Source organism: Conger conger, chromosome 2 (genome assembly GCF_963514075.1).
Source record: "Conger conger chromosome 2, fConCon1.1, whole genome shotgun sequence".
Lineage (NCBI taxonomy): Eukaryota > Metazoa > Chordata > Actinopteri > Anguilliformes > Congridae > Conger > Conger conger.
Window position 1 is genome coordinate 37,963,191 of NC_083761.1, and position 16,853 is coordinate 37,980,043.

Here is a 16,853-nt window from a genome sequence, read left to right on the forward strand (position 1 = left end):
CAAATACGTTGGATTGATTTTCAAACAGATTTCTCTTATTTCTCGTTAGGAGTCAATTTTCATAAAACCAATTGCCAATCCAACCTGTGCAATATGCATGGATCGCAATGGAAATTCATTTCACTTCAGTTCATTTGATTGGAGATGAATCAAGGTGCACCCCACTCACTGATAATATAGTGAGCATAATCCAGCCTATTTCCACCTGCCCATGCACAAATAAACTTTGCATGGCGCATTGGCGTGGTGTGCCAAGTGTTGCCCTCGCTCGACAACGGAAAATGGCATGCTTCAGTAGCCATGCCCAGTGCACCATGCAGCTCGCTACTTGACTGTGTCTACAATGCCCCATGCAAAGTTGATTCCGGAAAATATGGCCCTATGAGTCATAATGATAAGGAGTCATACTGATTCCCCACAGACCAACAAAATGAGGAAGATGGAAACCTCTTCTCATTTGCATCAGCTTCCTGTTTTTGAGCATGTTGTTCCAAATTAGATCACAGAAATGTACACTCACATGACACACATGCACTAAGATTCCAAATACATGAATACATCTTCTTCTTAATGGCGGTTGGCATCCAGCTTTAGGTTTTATTACCACCATCTACTGCTGCGGAATGTAGATCAAAGCATCGACTGTGTATGTTTTGCCCGGCTTCCCTTGTCTTAGCTAACATTACCTCCCTTTCCCTGTGATACCTCCAACAGTGCATTATGACATGCTCTACTGTTTCCTCAAACAATACACAATCCACATTGCCCTGCTGCAAGCATTTTGATCACTGTCTGTGTTACTTTTAAGAGACTATGCCCTATCCGTGGCCATGTAATAAAAATAGTGGAGGGGGCATTGTTTGACTGCAGTGGCTATGGGGTGGCTTAATTGCATGGGTGGCTAGAGGGAGAAGCTGACAAACACCATCTTCTTCTTCTGTTTTCCTTTTTGCCTGGAAAACCAGCATGTTCACTGTTCAGCTTCAGCAGTGTATGTGGGTGGCTACATTTCATCTGCACTGAAAAGTATTCTGATGGTGAAATTTTGCAGCCAAAAAGCATTCAGTGGAATTCATTGTATTTCCACCAGAGAAATATGTCTTCCACTCAATCAATAACAGCTTTGTGCAGATATTCAACAGATTCTGCCCTTCTGTGCTAATTGCAGCAGAGCCCCTTTCGCCAGCAGTCTGACCAATATAGTTTTTGTCGTAAAAATGATAAAAGAATTTGAAAAAGGGCACTGCTGCCCCCTATTGTTGGAAACTGCAATTATTTCAGACCGCTATGGATTAGAGTGCTCACATTTGCCAGCTGGTGGTGGTTGTGTGAACAATAAGCAGTTACTGTGGAAAAATGCAAATTTACTGCTGTAAAAATGTTGTTGTACTCATTAATGTTATGTACATTTTATATTGAATGTTACAACTGATTGCCCAGGATCTTATTCAAACATGGGTGTAGGTTGTGATTTGATTAAATCACTAGGTAACATGAGAAAAGCTGACAGCTGAAATGTGAATGTTTGGACCGAATGGAAGATACCAAATTAACCTGTAATCAGTGTAATTATCATGGACACATCTAGACTGTCTAGTTCGGCCAGTACAACACATAGTAATACTAATGAACATTGATTACCTCCAAATTAAAGCCCTCAACGTTCTTAATAATCTCTAAATCAGCATTATTTATATGTAGCCTACAAATGTCCCTACAGCTTGTTGTTACCTTTCCTGATCATAGTCAGTTCAGGGAAGTTTCAATTGACTTATAAACTCCAGGTACAGAGGTGCCTAGCTGAATTCTGAGGTAACTACACTAATGCAATTTCCAATCATTCCCCTCTGTTAAGTGAGTGAAGAGACAAACGGTGTTGATTCTGTGAAGCAGATGGTAATTATTTGCCAGCTCACATGTTTCCACAGTATTCCCGATTTAGCTAATGGAATCAATACATTCAAAATGAGGCAGTGGCAATTTCAAAGCGACTAGACTGCTCTACCACAACCAAAAGCTCTTAAGGGCATAAAACACATTTTCTAACATTTTGTATGTAACATTGCCTCAGTACACCTGGACATGAGATACAGCGCCTACGTTCTTTTAACCAAAAGATTACTCAGTATGTTTACCGCTTTTCACAAAATGCACTTATCACCTAGGTTATATGACTTTACTGTATGTATAATAGATGTTAACTGACCAAGTAAGTGTGATTATCGTGTGACAATGAACAGATTTACACCCATAGCCTTGATAGATTCAATATATCTACCTAAATAAACAAACAAATATTTAATTTATTCACAAAAATAAATTTGATTTGAATTAGCTTTTAAATCACTTAAGGTAAATAAAGTAAGATAAGTGGAATCAAACCACTTGAGGTGAGTATAAAACTGTTAAGCTTTTACTCAAGTAACTGACACATAGTATACTTTTAGGTTCTAGATACACTTTAACTCATGTATGTATTAATTCATACAATAATTAAATTCAACAAGCTTCAGTACATTATACTGCTATGTTCCAATATTTAATCTGTGTAGGAATGGCTACAATGATATAAAGCAGTTTAACTGAACAGGAGTGAAATTACAACCTTGGTTAACTAAAATGCCATGCAATACAATTGCAAAAACACGTAGGCACACACACAAGATAAGACAAATTAGCTGGCAATAATGAAAACAAAGTAAAAGAACCTCTGTTGCAGGCCTGATAGAACTGTGCTTCGTGCTTACACTGCTAGAGCAAATGAAACAGATTTTCTCCATTGTTTCCAGAGGTGGTGCCGAGCTTTCCTATCTGGTTTTGCTGGTGCTGGTACTCTTTTCCTAGTCACACACAGTGCTATCTGTATTCTTATGGTATTTGCAAGCTGAATTACCATAAAGCTAAGCAAGCTTAAGCAACACAGCAACAGAATGATACTTACAGGTGCTTTCTGATATGGATTCCACTCAAATCACTCAGATGACAACACACACTTTGACAACGGCTTGGACAAATGAAACATTATGCTTTTAAAACCAGCACTATTACAAGCGACATGGCTCAGGCAGTAAGTCGTCTGGCAGTCGGGGGTTGCCGGTTCGATCCCCCGCCTGTGTCGAAGAGTCCCTGAGCAAGACACCTAACCCTCAAATGCTCCTGACGAGCTGGTCGGCGCCTTGCATGGCCGCCAATCGCCGTTGGTGTGTGAGTGTGTGTATGAATAGGTGAATGAGAAGCATCAATTGTACAGCGCTTTGGATAAAGGCGCTATATAAATGCCAACCATGTATCTAGGCCCTACAAATGAAAAGGCATGTATGGACACTGGATCTGCAGTCTTCACACTGCTCTGACCATAAAGGAAATTGAGGAAGATTTACATTGCTCACAGTATCCCCGCTCCCTGACCTATTATCATCGTAGAAACATGATGTCTCGTTATATTGACAAATTAGTCAAGTGCAGAAAAGAAAACTTAATCAGGCTAGAGTATATTACCATGTGTAGCGGGCTGTGTCATTCAATCTACAGTCCCCTCCAAAAGTATTGAAACAGCTAGGTCAGTTCCTTTGTTTTTGGGAATTTCAGCTTTTATTTCCTGGTATTTTATCTAGATTTGTTAAACAACTTTTAGGTGAGCAAAAGTATTGGAACATGTGACTGACAGGTGTTTCGTGTTGCCCAGATATGTCCTGTTAGATTGATTAGTTCAACAATAAATAGTTCTGAATGCCTACTCTTGGTTTTAGCCTTGGGTTTTGCCTGTGAAGACTGCATTTGTATTAGAAAAGATAGGAGTATAAAAGCACCCCTGAGCAAGACTCCTAACCCCCAATTGCTCCGACAAGCTGGTTTGTACCTTGCATTGTAGCCAGTCGCTGTGAATGAGTGAATGAGAGGCATCAATTGTAAAGGGTTTTGGATAAAAACACTATATAAATGCTAAACCAGGAAAACAGGAATTAAAGCTATTGGACAATTGGAATGATGTTTCCTGCAGTCTGATGACATAGAAAAGGCATCTAATATTATGATGGCCAGATTCAGTGACACTGCACCATGGTTAAATGAGCATCCTAGGAGGCTTATGAAGCAGAGACTTGAAGGATTACCACATCCCCCTCCACTAAGAAAAACTTTCAGGAATTGCGAAATAAAGTAGTAAAAGAACTGAGAGGCTAAAGCGAATTATTTCATTAAACTAATGAATGAGTCTAATTAGCTCATTTATTTGGGAAAATATGAATACAATTACAAAGGAAAATCATTTCAAAATGTGGCAATAAATTAACAATCAAAAGTGATGGAAGATCAGATTTTTGAAATTATAAATCAGTCCTTTAACTCCTGTTTTCCCTCTGGAAGGCTGCAGTAGGCCTTTTAAATCAGGTGAAAGAACTAACCCATCAAATTATAGACCAATTAATATTCTTCCAATAGTTTCTAAAATTGCAGAAATGGTCGTTTGTGATCAGCTAGTTTCTTATTTAAATGAGGGTGAATTTACTCTACACCCCATGCAATTTAGTTTCCGAAAGCATTATTCGACAGAAACGGAAAATTGCTTTTTTATTGAACAAATCAAAGGTAATCTTGATAAAGATACAGCCAAACTGACAGCTACAATGAGCAAAGTGTCGGATTGGCTAGCTAATTCATTCTTGGTCCTTAATGTTTGTATGTATTTGTATGTTTGCATGTATTTTACAGTGAGGATCAATAATTCAGTTAATCCTGAAATTTCATTTCAGTCATCACATCTGTGACATGTTAAATATCTAGGCATTATAATTGACACAAACCTGTCTTACAAACAATGAATTAGTAGGGTCAGCAATGTCAAATTTAATCTGAATAATTTTAAGAGCATCAGGCATCAGTTGTCTCCGTCTGCTGCAAAGATTTTTGTACATACTGTGATTACTGCATGAAAACCTGGCACAGGGAGGTGTGACTACACTCAAGCCACTGTACTCACTCTATAAACAAATCCTAAAAGTACTAGATAATAAGCCAAAGGATTATCATCATTGTAACATCCTTAAAGATATATCATTTCCTCAATTTTGATTCTTCTTATTTGACTCTGATGCATGCCTGATGTTTAAAATGATTCATAATCTCGGCTCTTATAAGATGCTTGGCCTATCCCAGCAGTTATAGTGCCAGTAGGACTAGCGCATCTACTAGGGGGGACTGGGTACCTCAGTTCAGCCTCAAGCTTTGGCTAAATTTATCACCAATTTGTACATATGATACTGATTTTAACTATTTACAGTTGTGTTAAAAAAATAGCAATACAACATCAGTAACCAGATGAACCACTGTTATTAGTGGTAATGATATTTACTTGTAGATGTAGTAGTGTAATAGAAACACATCAGACCTAACTGTCATGACATGCAAAACCCGAAACACGCGGAAGAAAACGAGCAACTACTGTTAAAACGGATCAAAGAATAGTCAGAATGGCAAAGATTCTGCCATTCATCAGCTCCAGAAAGATCAAAGATGATCTACAATTACCTGTAAGTGCTGTTACAGTCAGAAGACATTTGATCGAAGCTAAGCTATGAGCAAGAAGCCATTGTTGAAAAAAGGGCATGTGCAGAATCGGTTAGAATTTGCCAAGGAGCACATCGATTGGCCCAAAGAAAAATGGCATAACATTCTGTGGACTGATGAGAGTAAATTGTTCTTTTCGGGTCTAGTGGTCATCAACAGTACATCAGATGACCCCTGGGTACTGAATTCAAGCCACAGTACACTGTGAAGACAGTGAAGCATGGTGGCGCAAAAAACATGGTATGGAGATGTTTTTCATACCACGGTGTTGGGTTCGTATACCAGGGATCATGGATCAGTTTGAATACATCACAATACTTGAAGAGATTATGTTGCCATATGCCCCTGAAATGGGTGTTTCAATAAGACAATGACCCCAAACACACAAGTAAGCGAGCAACATCTTGGTTCCAGACAAAAAGGATTGAGGTAATGGAGTGGCCAGCTCAATCCCCCGACCTCAACCCCATTGAAAACTTGACATTAAAAATGCAGAAGCAAAACCCAAAAATTCACAGGAACTGTGGAATGTAGTTTGTTCATCCTGGAATGAAATACCTGTTTCTAGGTGCCAGAAACGCAGATGCGCATAACAATGGTTATGCAACTAAATATTAGTTCAGTAATTTAAAGTGAAGTTAAATCTTGAAAACATTTCTTCAGTTTGTACAGTATTGTTTGAGTTAAGAGAAAAATGTTGACACTTCCATTTTTTTCATAGATTAATATTCCTTTTCTTTGCTTCCTGTAAAAGAATAATGCAGACTTCATAAAATTTGCTAATGCTTTGATTTTGAATTGAATGTGTAATGTTTTGACTACATTTGAAATATTGAACTAAAAGCTATTAAAAAATATTTGCTCTTTATTCACTTTTTTTAATGCACTGCTATTTATTTGAACACAACTGTATATTGAAGGACCTTTATGGATTGAGCTGTTTTATGTAGTGTATTTGCTGTTTCTGTGGTTATCTGTCTACCTGCCCAGGGACAACAGATGTAAATTAGGTGCTAGCTAACTGCGATTACTCTTTAATTGTGCACTGTCCCTGCAAAAATAAACAATAAAATAAAAATACAATTATATTTTGTCTGACCATTGACTAGTTTGAAGTTGGAGACAAATGGATTCTTTCCAAAATGATATATTCATTGGCTCTATGAAAAAAAACTCCCACCTCCAGCCCAGGCACAACACTGTTCAAACACTTTTCCTGTTTCTTGGATTTATGTTTATTAATATTTGTGTATCAAACTAACAACAATTATTTAATAACATTGTCACTTTATTGTTGTTGCCTAGTTGGTGTTGTGCTGCTCGTATTTATTGGTGTAGTAATTTTATTTTATTATGCATATTTTATTTTTTATTTGGTTGGTTGTAATGATTGTTGCTCTTTTCATTTCAGATATGGTATCACATGGTTGCCTCAGTCTCATCAAATACTTCCTGTTCCTGTTTAATCTATTCTTTTTTGTAAGTAAACACTTCTTTTACACATACACACACCCGCACACACACACACAAACCTCAATAGCTTATGGAAACATGCAGTGTTCGGCTTCTGAGCTAAAAATCGAGGAGGTAGAAACTAATGATTGGTCTGTTTTCAATCATTTTCCTTAATTAACAATGTGAATAAGTCACAAAGTGTTGGTACTATCAGGCCACTTTACTCACTAAAACAGAAATAAAACGATTTATTTGCGAACATTTCAATCAAGGTTATTCAAAATTGTTGATACATGTACCTACTCTTTTTTCCGCACTCATACTGCGAGAATACTGGTAGCATGTCAGTTTTAGTTTTATTTTACTCAGAATGCTGTGCATGTAGTTAACTGTATAGAAATCTGCAAAAAATAGACATTTTAGTTTTTAGTCTTGTATTTACAGTATAGTGTAAAGTGTGATGTTAAATGAGCCAGTGCATATATTAAATCACTGTTTCTACCTGGCTTCTAGACTCTGGGAATGCTCCTGCTCTTTCTTGGATTATGGATTGTATTTGATGAAATGAGCTTCTTCAGTAAGTTCAATATTTTTTGTTTTGAGTACTTTACCATAATGTAGATTATCCACACAATGACACAATAATTGACATAGGATTCATATGAATGCTTTATTCCTTTCAGGTGTGAACATTTTAATGCGTATCCTCCTAAGACCCGGCAATTAATTTTGTCCCCTGTAGGGTATAATTTCAGTTTCTGGTCTCAATCTCAAGGGCAATATTAGGGGTGAGCAAGTAGTGCATTACTCGTATCTGTTTCCATATCTGTTAAACCAATTGAAATACTTGTATCTGTATACGTTACTTGTACTTGGAAGTTGGGGTGTCGTAACCCGGAAATGGTGTCGTTTTAGTGGTGTTGTACATTGAAACCAAGACTTTCACCTGAAGCACAACTACTACAGTTTTGCACTGTTATGCAGGTAAATCTCTATTAAATCTTCATCTGGTTAATCTTAACATAAATTAAAAACCGAAACCATATAAAACGATGTCTGTCCGTGAACAATTTTACAAGGAACATTTTGGCTATCCGTGTTGCCATCACACTCGCCCTTTTAGCACACACCTACATTGTCCTAAAGCACTATACTCTTAAGTAACACATCCGTCACAGTTTGTTCCATGAATAAAAAAAGGAAGAAAAAAATCACAAATCACAAAATAGCGTAAATCACAAACACTGGTGACTAGCGACCACACTCTCATGGCAATCTGTGACAGAGACAACTGGACGTTCTTGCCACATTAAATTAAAACTTCAAAATAAAACTCAAAGAGAACTGAGTCTGATAGAAGTGGGTTTATTGTATATGACTTGTGACAAGAACCCGAGCTGGTCTGCATAGAACAACAACACAAAAACAGTTTCTCATTCATTCCCAAGACAGAAAAGACAGACTGAGATCAGATCCCTCTTTTATCCTATTTCTGTAGCATCTTGATTTAATAAAAAATGAACAATTCACTTCTATTTCCACTACATGATTGTTTCTGACAATGCTCAATGCTTGGCACGTCACCTGGCATATCACTTGGCACATTGCCTAGAACACTGTCTGGGATACAGATATAGTCACAGCTTGGCCTTGTTCAGGCCACAATTGTCAGGTTTGGGGGACAGAGGAACCAAGCGCAGACTTAGGGGTGATGAGAAAATGGCAGATTCAATGAGAAGTAAGATCCAATATGTTATCCAAAAACAGGCAATAGTCATAATCCAGGCAGATGGATACATACGGGGCAGGCGGAGCGTAATCATGAAACAGGCAGAGTTCAAAAACCAAGGAGACAGACCAAACCAGCGAAAGTACAAATCGAAAATTCAAAAACACAGAAAGGTAGATATCACAAATCTCAGAATGCAAAAATCAGGGCACAGAAAAACAGATAGGATACAGGGTAGCAGAAAAAGGCTAGCGGAAAAAGGCTAGAACCAGGGGAATGGAATACAAGGGCAGACTTGGAAAATGGGACAAGACGAACTAGCAAAGAGCAACTTAAAAAGACAGTTATAAATACACAGGGTAATGAGACAACCTGAACAAGCGTCAATTCAATGCCAGAAACCCGGTAAAACAGCCAATGAATAACGTTAGCTACGTTAACATTAACATCAGCCTTTTACAGAATGCTTAGTTAAGCTAGCCTGGGCCTAACCTACTTTCAAGACAACATGTGCCACTTCGTTTCCATTCAATAAATAAAATAAAATAAATTTACATAAACGTTACTGTAAATCTATTACATAAATCTTGAGTGATAGCTACAGTTAACGCTAACAAAGAAAAATTAATTAATTAATCGACCTTTCCATTAGTAACGGCTTCTACCAAATCGTTTGTCCTTATCGACCATTACATTTAAGAGCTCCACATAATTTCCGCGATTGCATAAGCTGACGCTCTCATCGTTCCCATCTTGTTTAGCCAACAAGCATATAGCATCAATAAGGCTTTTTTGTTTATTTACTGTATGCAAGTACGCCAAGTCTGTGCAACAGTCAGCTTTTCACGTTAATGTAAAAATAATACGGGTCAACACGCTTGCTTTCGCGAGAGCTTTCTCCCCACTGTAGTAACGTCAACCTATGTAGGCTTGCAGCCAAATCACAGTGAATTCCCGAATTTGAATTGCGTCGTGAGACAATAATTAATGCATCTATTTTCAATTCGCTGACATTATTGCTCATAAAAAAGAAAAAAGAAATCTTATTATTTTATTTATTTATTCATGTATTATTTGTTTATTTTTTCATCACTGGCTAGGCGCCGCCCGTCCGTGGTACATTTTAAACAAAAACAAAGCTCCATATCTCTTTTATTGACCAATTTATGCCAATACCAAATATATACTAAGCTACATAAAGTAATACATATTCCCAGTTTAGTCAATGTGACCATCAGCCAGCAAAGAATTTGAAAGCAAGTATTTCGAATAACTTCAGGAAATTACCAACGAGAACACCAGCTATGACAAGAATAAAGACTTGACCAGATAAAAATTTATTAGAGATTTAGTCTCCAGAATGGTGCAGCCTAAACAACAATTTGGCTATAGAAATTAATCACGATTCTCTAATTGAAGAAGCAGTATTATCAGGGGCACAGAAAAATATATATCAATGAACTAGAGCCAACGTTTTGGCAAAGCGTTTCTCAAGATGGCTGGAGAAAGGCTTTCCAAAAGCTCAATATAAAATATAAAGAACTCTGTGTGACTCATGTGACTCATAATGTAAGCATTATCATGGGCTGTAATATAAGATGATGGTCAATAAGAAAATAGGGGCCGGTTAATCCTGGACTAAATGCAGCTTTATATAGATAATCCCCAGTTAAATTCAGTCTAGAACTAGGTTTAATGTGCATCTGCAACTAATTATAACTTTATTTGTAAACAAAGTTACAAAGTGTTGAAATTTGAATCACGTAGCAGTATCGGTTTATGAATATACTCGTACCTTTTAATTTTTAAAATGAAGATAGCTGTTAAGCATTTACTTTAATCATTCAAAAAAATCTAATAAGGCTAGATATGCAAGAAATCAGGAGCTATATTATTCTATAGGATAACTTCGAATCCTAAGGAAAGCCATTGCGCACTATTGCATAGTAAAATTATAAATAATTTCAAAACCGCATGCAACTACACTACATGGCAAACTCGGTTTCTACGGTAGCTTTTCATGTTAAGGTCAATTACAAACAAGCTCTCTCGAAAATACAGTTCATATTTGTATGACACTGGAACACCAAACAATGTCCACGCAATTAATACAAAACGTCACCTAACAAGACATTCAAAATCACTCGCTGTCTTGCTTGCATATCGATCTTAAAGATCATACTGAAAGGTTTTTAACAGTGCAATCCTTGATCAGGCTCCAGATCAAAATCCCATTAAAAATGAAAACGCAGCTGCTTCCATGAAGTACGTTGACAATGAAAATGCATGGGGCTTTTCAAGCCAACCTGAAGAAGTTTGTTTTATTGTTACCTTACGCTCGTGGTTCTCTAGCTTGCATAACTTTTCAAGATCAACCATTTTGAAATGCAAACCAACATCGGCAGTCAACAAAATAAGAAAATATGCGCTTCTGTTATGCTGATTAAACGGTGACACGAATACTGAGTCACGAACGCGAGTTATGTGAACACCTTTCCATATTAGTTTTCGAATGTCTGTTGAAATTTGACATGGTTGCTCCCGCATCCTTTTTTTAAATTATCCACATTTTGCAAGACAAGCCTTTTGATTTTGACGAAGAAATACAACACAGTTTACAGTTTTTAACCATCATTTACAGAGGAAGAATTGCGTGAGCGAGAGACTACAGGATGTTGCAAGGGTTCGATCAAAGTTATTATTGGCATTGATGCAAACTCCGTGTTCGGTTGTCCGTGTTCCTCCGCTGTCTCTCTCGCTCACGCAGTTCATCCGTTTCAAAACTTTAAAGTTATATTTCTTCGTCAAAATCGAAAAGCTTGTCCTCTAACTCAGGGAAGTCAGAGCTCTCTGTCATATCGCTCAGGCTAGTGATATTTGTATGCTAACGCTATTGTATTTTCTGGGAGTGTCATGTGATCACCTGGATGGGTGGCCTTCCATAACCCAGTCTCTGCATTCAAGGGCGGAGTTTGAGCACCCTTTACCTTCTGGGAAACACAGGATGGAGATTCAAACCAAACACGTCCAGTGGTGTCAGAGGACGTGTTTGTTTTGAGAAGTTTTGCCCTACATTTTGCCCCACATTTAGGAAACAGCAGAACTGACGGTGATAGCATAATAAAAACAGATGCATAGTCTCAATTAACTGAACAAATATACACTCAGTGACACTTTATTAGGTATTTATTAGACTCATTTTTTAGACTTCTGCTGCATTAGCCTACCCACTTAGAATTATGATGTGTTGTGTGTTCAGAGACGCTCTGCTACATACAACTGTTGTAATGTGTTATTTGTGTTACTGTCACCTTTCTGTCAGCTTTACCAGTCTGGCCATTCTCTTCTGACGTCTGTCATTAACAAGGCATTTCTGTCTGCAGAACTGCTGCTCACTGGATTTTAATTAGTTTTTTGCACCATTCTTTGCAAAATCTAGAGAGTAGTGTGTGTGAAAATCCCAGGGGACAATTTGTTTCTGAGATATTCAACCTGATGAGACAGAGGAGAGGCAGGGTCAGGTGTCCAACCACAGCACCCAGAATCTCCAGGCACACAACAAAGGCGTCAGCATTCTCTCAAGTAACAACAACGTATCAGACGACCTGCAACAACAAGAGAGGCAAGCCAGTCAGGAAACAGGTCAGGGAGTGCAGGCCATTGAGGGAGGGGAGATGAGGAAAAAGCTAGTGACGTGGCCAACAGCAGCAGCCAGGAAAGACTGTGAGTCTTTCGACCGGGAAGTAGACCAAGTCCTGGAGTCTGTCCTCGCTGGTGACATTGGCAGGAAGATGAAAGCAATGTCCACTATCATCTGGAACATAGGAGCAGAGCGCTTTGGGATGGAGCAGAGAAAGACCAAAGGCCCGCAGCACGCTGGAGAGAACGGACGCTCAAGGGAGATTGCAAAACTCAGAGGTGACTTGAGAAGACTGAAGAAGGTTTTTCAGCAGGCTCCTGAAGACAAAAAACCTGCCCTTAAAGAGATGCGAGATAACGTGAGGGAGCGCATAAAGACCTTGCGCCGAGCGGAGTGCCACAGAAGGGATAGAAGGAGGCGGGAAAAGGAGAGGGTTAAGTTCACCAAAAACCCCTTCAAGTACCTGTCAGGGCTCCTTGGAGTCAAAAGATCAGGAGTGCTAAAGGTGCCGAAGGAGGAGGTAGAAGAGCACCTCAGTAAAGTGCACAGTGACCCAAGGCGAGAGGAAGAACTCGACCTGGAAGGAAAGCTGTGCTGCCCAGAGGAGCCAACCATCTCCTTTGATGACGGAGAGCCCAGATGGAAGGAAGTCAACGACTTCATCCGAAAGGCCAGGGGAAGATCTGCACCACTGCTCCTTTTTTTTTTTTTTTTTTGAGAACAAAGAAACAGAGCAAAAGTGACCAAAGTTAACTATCCAAACACTGCTTACCTAGCCAACTAAAAATACTGATACACAAAGCAAGTCACAGAGACAACAATTAAGGTTCACAGGGAGGTAGGGAGGGATGCTGCTTGAAGAAATGTGTCTTCAGCTTGCGCTTGAAGGTGGGGAGAGATTCTACAGTTCTGACCTCAACGGGGAGTTCATTCCACCACCGTGGAGCCAGAACAGACAGTAGTCGTGAGCGTGATGTGGAGGTTCGGAGAGGGGGAGGTGCCAAGCGGCCTGTGGAGGCTGAACGAAGAGGTCTGGCAGGGGTGTAGGGTCTGATGATTTTTTGTAGATAAGCTGGGGAAGACCCTTTAACTGCTTGGAAGGCTAGCACCAATGTTTTGAATTTGATGCGAGCCATGACAGGCAGCCAGTGGAGGGAAGTAAGCAGGGGGGTGACGTGTGAGTATTTGGGAAGGTTGAAGACCAGACGAGCTGCTGCATTCTGGATGAGTTGGAGGATCGGTGAAGACACCATCCCAACGGTCAAGGAGAAGCCGGTAAAGAGCTTAGGAAGGTGGTACAGAGCCGACCTGAGTGACAAAGTAAGTATGAAGGAGATGCTCAACCAAGCAGAAGATTGGCTGAAAGCCTTAGAGGGGACGGGGGTCAGAGCTGTGTGGTGAAGTCCTGAACGGCCGAGGGAGCATTTCCAGGACGCTGGTTCTGCTGTCAAGCCCCACTGAGGTGTTGTGGGCTAGTTGACGAAACACCGGTGAAGTAGGATGCCCACTTGAAAACCTAGTGAAGTCAGCAGTTCTGAAACATGCAGCTCTCCCCTCAGTTGAAGACGTCTGAGGGGAGCGACTCCTATGCTAACCACCCCACATAAGAAGCAGGACGTAACTCCTGCAAAGTGGGGTGGTTGCGATATACCCTATCGTTTAAAGACACACATATACAGTGGTGTGAAAAAGTGTTTGCCCCCTTCCTGATTTATTATTTGTTTGCATGTTTGTCACAATTAAATGTTTCAGATCATCAAACTAATTTAAATATTAGTCAAAGACAACACAAGTAAACACAAAATGCAGTTTTTAAATGAAGGTTTTTATTATTAAGGGAGAAAAAAAATCCAAACCTACATGGCCCTGTGTGAAAAAGTGATTGTCCCCCCTGTTAAAACATAACTTAACTGTGGTTTATCAAACCTGAGTTCAATTTCTCTAGCCACACCCAGGGCTGATTACTGCCACACCTGTTCTCAATCAAGAAATCACTTAAATAGGACCTGCCTGACAAAGTGAAGTAGACCAAATGATCCTCAAAAGCTAGACATCATGCCGAGATCTAAAGAAATTCAGCAACAGATGAGAAAGAAAGTAATTGAGATCTATCAGTCTGGAAAAGGTTATAAAGCCATTTCTAAAGCTTTGGGACTCCCACAGTGAGAGCCATTATCCACAAATGGCGAAAACATGGAACAGTGGTGAACTTTTCCAGGAGTGGCCGGCCGACCAAAATTACCCCAAGAGCGCAGCGACGACTCATCCAAGAGGTCACAAAAGACCCCACAACAACATCCAAAGAACTGCAGGCCTCACTTGCCTCAGTTAAGGTCAGTGTTCATGACTCCACCATAAGAAAGAGACTGGGCAAAAATGGCCTGCATGGCAGAGTTCCAAGACGAAAACCACTGCTGAGCAAAAAGAACATTAAGGCTCGTCTCAGTTTTGCCAGAAAACATCTTGATGTTCCCCAAGACTTTGGGGAAAATACTCTGTGGTCTGACGAGACAAAAGTTGAACTTTTTGGAAGGTGTGTGTCCCATTACATCTGGCGTAAAAGTAACGCCGCATTTCAGAAAAAGAACATCATACCAACAGTAAAATATGGTGGTGGTAGTGTGATGGTCTGGGGCTGTTTTGCTGCTTCAGGACCTGGAAGACTTGCTGTGATAAATGGAACCATGAATTCTGCTGTCTACCAAAAAATCCTGAAGGAGAATGTCTGGCCATCTGTTCGTGACCTCAAGCTGAAACAAACTTGGGTTCTGCAGCAGGACAATGATCCAAAACACACCAGCAAGTCCACCTCTGAATGGCTGAAGAAAAACAAAATGAAGGCTTTGGAGTGGCCTAGTCGAAGTCCTGACCTGAATCCTATTGAGATGCTGTGGCATGACCTTAAAAAGCCGGTTCATGCTCGAAAACCCTCCAATGTGGCTGAATTACAACAATTCTGCAAAGATGAGTGGACCAAAATTCCTCCACAGCGCTGTAAGAGACTCATTGCAAGTTATTGCAAACGCTTGATTGCAGTTGTTGCTGCTAAGGGTGGCCCAACCAGTTATTATGTTTAGGGGGCAATCACTTTTTCACACAGGGCCATGTAGGTTTGGATTTTTTTTCTCCCATAATAATAAAAACCTTCATTTAAAAACTGCATTTTGTGTTTACTTGTGTTTTGTGTTGTCTTTGACTAATATTTAAATTAGTTTGATGATCTGAAACATTTAAGTGTGACAAACATGCGAACAAATAAGAAATCAGGAAGGGGGCAAACACTTTTTCACACCACTGGATATATATATATATATATATATATATATATATATATATATATATCTCTTTTTTAAAATTATTATTATTATTATTATTATTTTTATTTTTATTTTTTTCAGGTGTAAAATCTTGCCTACTTATATTGCAAATCCATCTTGCTCTGCTTTCTATTGACAACCTTCAATTTTCCTGTCCCTGGTGGGTAATAATCTTTGGCAAATGAAAAGGACAAACAAAAGGAAATGGAAAAACGGGAGCAAAACTTCCCTAGCACAAGGCTAACACAAAACAACCTCAAACGGAGGCGAATATCGCTAAAACAGCGAGAAACAAACAAAATAGCAAGCCTGTAACTACAGCTCAATAGCCTAAGGAGCTGAACAGAGGATAAACAGGCTGCAGGCAAAAAGAAAGGAATAGAGGACCATAGGACAGAAAAACAAAAAATGTAATCCTATCACTAATGGAAATAGCTGCGTCTCTGTATAAAACCAAACAGAGATGCAGTAGCTAACTTCTCATACCTCTACCTATACTGGCTTCCTCGTCATAAAGCAACGTCAATCTAGAAGCACCGGAAAGCAGAAGTAAGGTCTATTTATAGCCGAACACAGGTGTCGGAGATAATGACCCGGAGAGATCCAAACACTGGGACAGAAGAAGAAAAAATCTGATAGAGCTTCAGACAACGCCAAACGGAAAACAATAGTAGAAACAAATAGAGACAGCCACTAACCATGACAATCTGATTTTGTGATGCAGATGGTATCTAATTTGTTTCCTGATTTAGCTGATGGAATAAATATATTCAAAACAATGTAGGGCAATTTAAAGGTAACTAGACAGTTCGCTACCACAACCAAAAGCAACAAAACACATTTTCTAACATTCTGCATTAGTACACGTAGCCTACTGAGATAGAAATGCTTCAAGATTTTTCACTGTAATAAACTCTTAAAGGTACAATGGGTAATTTTGGACTTCTAACAGTCAAGAGAGGAATAGCAGCAACAAACACCTTCAAATCACAACACTGTTTATCCCTCCCCCTTCTCTATAAATGCACTTACACACCATTGACTGTGGAAATTAGAACCAATTTTCAACCACTGAACTTGAATTATTGTACAGCTATGTGTAACAGTCAGAGACAGGAGCTTCAGGAACTGCCTTTTTGACCGTTTA

At 39.3% G+C, this 16,853-nt stretch overlaps 1 protein-coding gene across 1 annotated transcript in view; it reads left to right on the plus strand.

The window, feature by feature from the left end:
• cd37 (CD37 molecule) overlaps nucleotides 1-16,853 on the plus strand; it is a 72,708-nt gene that overhangs the window by 23,238 nt on the left and 32,617 nt on the right. Inside the window, exons 2-3 of the mRNA XM_061232126.1 lie at nucleotides 6,977-7,044; nucleotides 7,534-7,597. Of these exons, the coding sequence (XP_061088110.1) occupies nucleotides 6,979-7,044; nucleotides 7,534-7,597 (130 nt within the window). The 5' untranslated portion in view covers nucleotides 6,977-6,978. The remainder of the gene's footprint in view (nucleotides 1-6,976; nucleotides 7,045-7,533; nucleotides 7,598-16,853) is intronic.